Source organism: Lontra canadensis, unplaced genomic scaffold (assembly GCF_010015895.1).
Source record: "Lontra canadensis isolate GAN:19392208 unplaced genomic scaffold, GSC_riverotter_1.0 scaffold16, whole genome shotgun sequence".
NCBI classification, from domain to species: Eukaryota; Metazoa; Chordata; class Mammalia; order Carnivora; family Mustelidae; genus Lontra; species Lontra canadensis.
In genome coordinates, this window is record NW_022631010.1 from 7,761,733 (window position 1) to 7,765,349 (window position 3,617).

At 42.5% G+C, this 3,617-nt stretch overlaps 1 protein-coding gene across 1 annotated transcript; it reads left to right on the forward strand.

Annotated features, from left to right (window-relative positions):
* Positions 1 to 524: 524 nt before the first annotated feature.
* Positions 525 to 1,163, forward strand: LOC116868742 (L-lactate dehydrogenase B chain-like). Its single transcript, XM_032859386.1, has one exon. It carries the CDS (start codon positions 525 to 527, stop codon positions 1,161 to 1,163), a length of 639 nt encoding a protein of 212 aa, XP_032715277.1.
* The last annotated feature ends 2,454 nt before the right edge of the window (positions 1,164 to 3,617 follow it).

A 3,617-nucleotide genomic window follows, 5' to 3' on the forward strand; every position in this document is an offset into this window, starting at 1 on the left:
TGGCCAAAAGCACATGAAAAGACACTCAACATCATTAGTTAGAAAAAAGCGTGTTAAAACCACAATGTGTGGAGAGGGTGGTTAGGTTATGGACATCGGAGAGGGTATGTGATATGGTGAGGGCTGTGAAATGTGTAAGCCTGACGATTCACAGACCTGTACCCCTGGGGCAAATAATACATTATATGTTAATAAAAATAATTAATTTTAAAAAACCATAATGTGGTACCACTTCACACCTACTCGGGTGGCAATAATCATCAAAAAACCAAAAAGTATTGGTGAGGTCTTGGAGAAATTGAAAGACTTGTACATTGCTGGCGAGAATGCAAAATAGTTTGGCCTCTAACAGTTTGGCAGTTCCTCAAAACGTTAAACATGAAATTACTGCATGACCCCATAATTTCACTCTTAGGTCTATATATTTTTTAAAAAATTGAGCAGATCCTGCGCCCAAGGAGACTCACGCAGCTGACATTGTCTTCTTTGCACAACTCTTAATGGCTATCTCTCTCCTGGGCACAATGGCAACTCTTAAGGAAAAACTGATGGCACCAGGTGCAGAAGAGGAGGCAACCATCCCAAACAATAAGATCACTGTAGCGGGCATTGGACAAGTTGATATGGCGTGTGCCATCAGCATTCTAGAAAAGTCTCTGGCTGATGAGCTTGCCCTTATAGATGTTTTGGAAGATAAAGGTAAAATGATGGATCTGCAACATGAGAGCTTATTTCTTCAGACACCTAAAATTGTGGCAGATAAAGATTACTCTGTGATTGCCAATTCTAAGATTATAGCGGTGACTGCAGGAGTCCATCAGCAGGAGAGCAAGAGCTGTCTCAATCTGGTGCAGAGGAATTTTAATGTCTTCAAATTTGTTATTCCCCAGATAGTCAAGTACAGTCCTGATTGTATCATAAGTGTGGTTTCCAACCCAGTGGATATTCTCATGTATGTTACCCAGAAACTAAGTGGGCTACCCAAGTACCGTGTCATTGGAAGTGGGTGTAATCTGGGTTCTGCTAGATTTCACTATCTTATCCCTGAAAAACTTGTCATTCATTCCAGCAGCTGCCATCAATGGATTTTGGGAGAATATGGGGACTCAAATGTGGCTGCATGGAGTGGAGTCAATATGGCAGGCATTTCTCTCGGGAACTGAATCCAGAAATGGGAACAGGCAATGACAGTGAAAATTATAAGGAAGTGGAGAAGATGGTGGTTGAAAGTGCCTATGACGTCATGAAGCTAAAAGGATGTACCAACTGGGGTGTTGGATTAAATGTGGCTGATATCATTGAATCCATGTTGGAAAATCTATCCAGGATTCATCCAGTGTCAGTGATGGTGAAGGGAATATACGGCGTGGAGAATGAAATCTTCCTGAGCCTTCCATGTTTCCTGAAGTGTCAGGGATTAATCAATGTGATCAACCAGAAACTGAAGGACGATGAGGTTGCTCAGCTGAAGAAAAGTGCACATACCTTGTGGGACATCCAGAAAAACCTAAGACTTGTGACTTAGGCTGCTAGGCTGTAGACATTTAAACATTACAACGTGATTAACCATGAGCCTTTGCTTTTCAGCATGTGCATGGATCACAGTTTGCTTTTATCTTCCTACATATGTGAACTTGGGCTCACAGACTGGAAGCCTATGCTTGGTATACCACTTGCAACAGGAGCCCTTGAACAGATAATATTATCATAGAATGCTTCTTTAAAAAAAAAATTGAAAACAGGTGCTCAAGCAAGTCATTGTACACACATTTGTAGCAGCACTATTCACGATAGCTAAAAGATGAGAAAACGGTGAATGTCCACAAGTGGATGACTAGATTAACTGATTTATCTATATATAATGGAATATCATTTCAGCATATAAAGGGATAAAGTACTGGTATATAGTAGGATATGGACAGCCCTCCAAAACATGATGTTAGGTGAAAGAAGCCAGACACCAAAGATTGTATATTGTATGATTCCATTTATGTGAAATATCCAGAATTGATAAATCTGTAGCGATGGAGGGAAGGGGATAGAGGGGGAAAGAGGAGCAATTCCTTAATGGATAAGGATCAGTGACCTACTAAAAACAAAAATGTCAACATTCTCCACAGGACTTAACCATGGCTAGGATTACCCCTGAAACGAATGTAACACAGTGTGTCAAAACACTGGTACTAGAAAGGAGCTTCCCCAGTCTGATTGAAGGGCATTTAGTCCAACAAAATTCACAAAAGAAATTTGAATAGTTGAACTTGCAAATGATGGGTTGTTGTTTTTTTTTGGGGGGGGTGGAAGTTTGTAGCATTTATACTTCTTGTGTTTTTAAAGCTTAAAACTTCACTAAGACCTTTGGAGCATGCTGTATGGACCTGACCCCTCTCCTCCTTAGCACTCACCATCGCTCCCCAGAGGCCCCCCCATCAGTTGCCTTCAGGACAAAGTCCTGCCAAGTCCTGCCACCACCTCTTGCCCCAACTCTCTCTCCGCTGCTGCAGGTGCTCATAGACTCTGAGCTGCATGTGGCATCTGGACCTTTGTCAGTCCTGTGTGTTCTTTAGTTCCAATGCAAGCCCCCTGTTCCCTCCATCCCCTTCTCTGCAAGGTTCAATCCCATCTCTCATCTCTCTTCTTTCAAAGGAGCTTTGCTAGAAACCAATGCTCCCTGCTAACCCTCCCCTCGTGCTCCCTCAGGGTCCTGTGCTCACCTCATCCTGGGATTAACTCACAATGTCACATGCCTGGTAATCTTTTTGTGAGACAGGTTCTTCCCCACTGTGAAATCTTGAGGGAAGGACTCCGTCGGTAAGAGTGAGGAATGAGCAAAAACATGACCCAAATGTTCATCAAGGGTCTTACTAGTGACTTGGTTGTTGGATATTTGTGTCTAAAACTGGCTTGACCAATTGGGCATCTTGTCACCATTTTTCCATTTACCAGCTGTGACCTTGGTCAAAACCCTTCACTTCTCAGTGTCTTTCTTATCTCTCAAATGGTGAAATAGAAATAAGCAAATGAAATTGAGGCTCTCAACATGCTTTCCTCTGGTAAGAAGTTATTACTAAAAGTTTCTGAATCACAGTGTGGAAAACATAGATGCTGGAAGCAGAGGAGGCTCAGAGACAACAAAGCTGATTTCCTTCATTTTATTAACAAGGAAATGAGGTCAGAGATTTCACAGTGAGAGGCAGGCTCAGAGCTTGCTCAAACCTGGGGCTCTTGACTCTTCCCAACATCTCATTCTCCTTGGCACACTCAGATTAATCTTTGGGGAAGAGGATTCTTTTTTCTTAAGCAGAACTTTCAGTTCTTATTTCTCATTCTCCTCCCTCTCCTCCTCCTCCTTTTAATTTCTTCTTCTTCTTCTTCTCCTCCTCCTCCTCCTCTTCCACCTCCTTCTCCTCCTCCTTCCTCACCTTCTTCACCTTCTTCTTCTTCCTCCTCTTCGTTTCCAAATCAGAGAATAGACATTTTTAAGTGCCCTGGACCTTGGGTGATGGTGAAAACCTAACTCTGTGCACACCCACACCATGTCCCTGAGTGCCAGGTACTTCTCTGGATGGGTATACATTGTGCAAAGAGGCACATGTCATTGTGGAAAGCCTGTTAAA

What these genes read in the sequence shown, in the direction of transcription:
- LOC116868742 (XM_032859386.1), top strand. Translation starts at nt 525, where the DNA reads ATGGCAACTCTTAAGGAAAAACTGATGGCACCAGGTGCAGAAGAGGAG.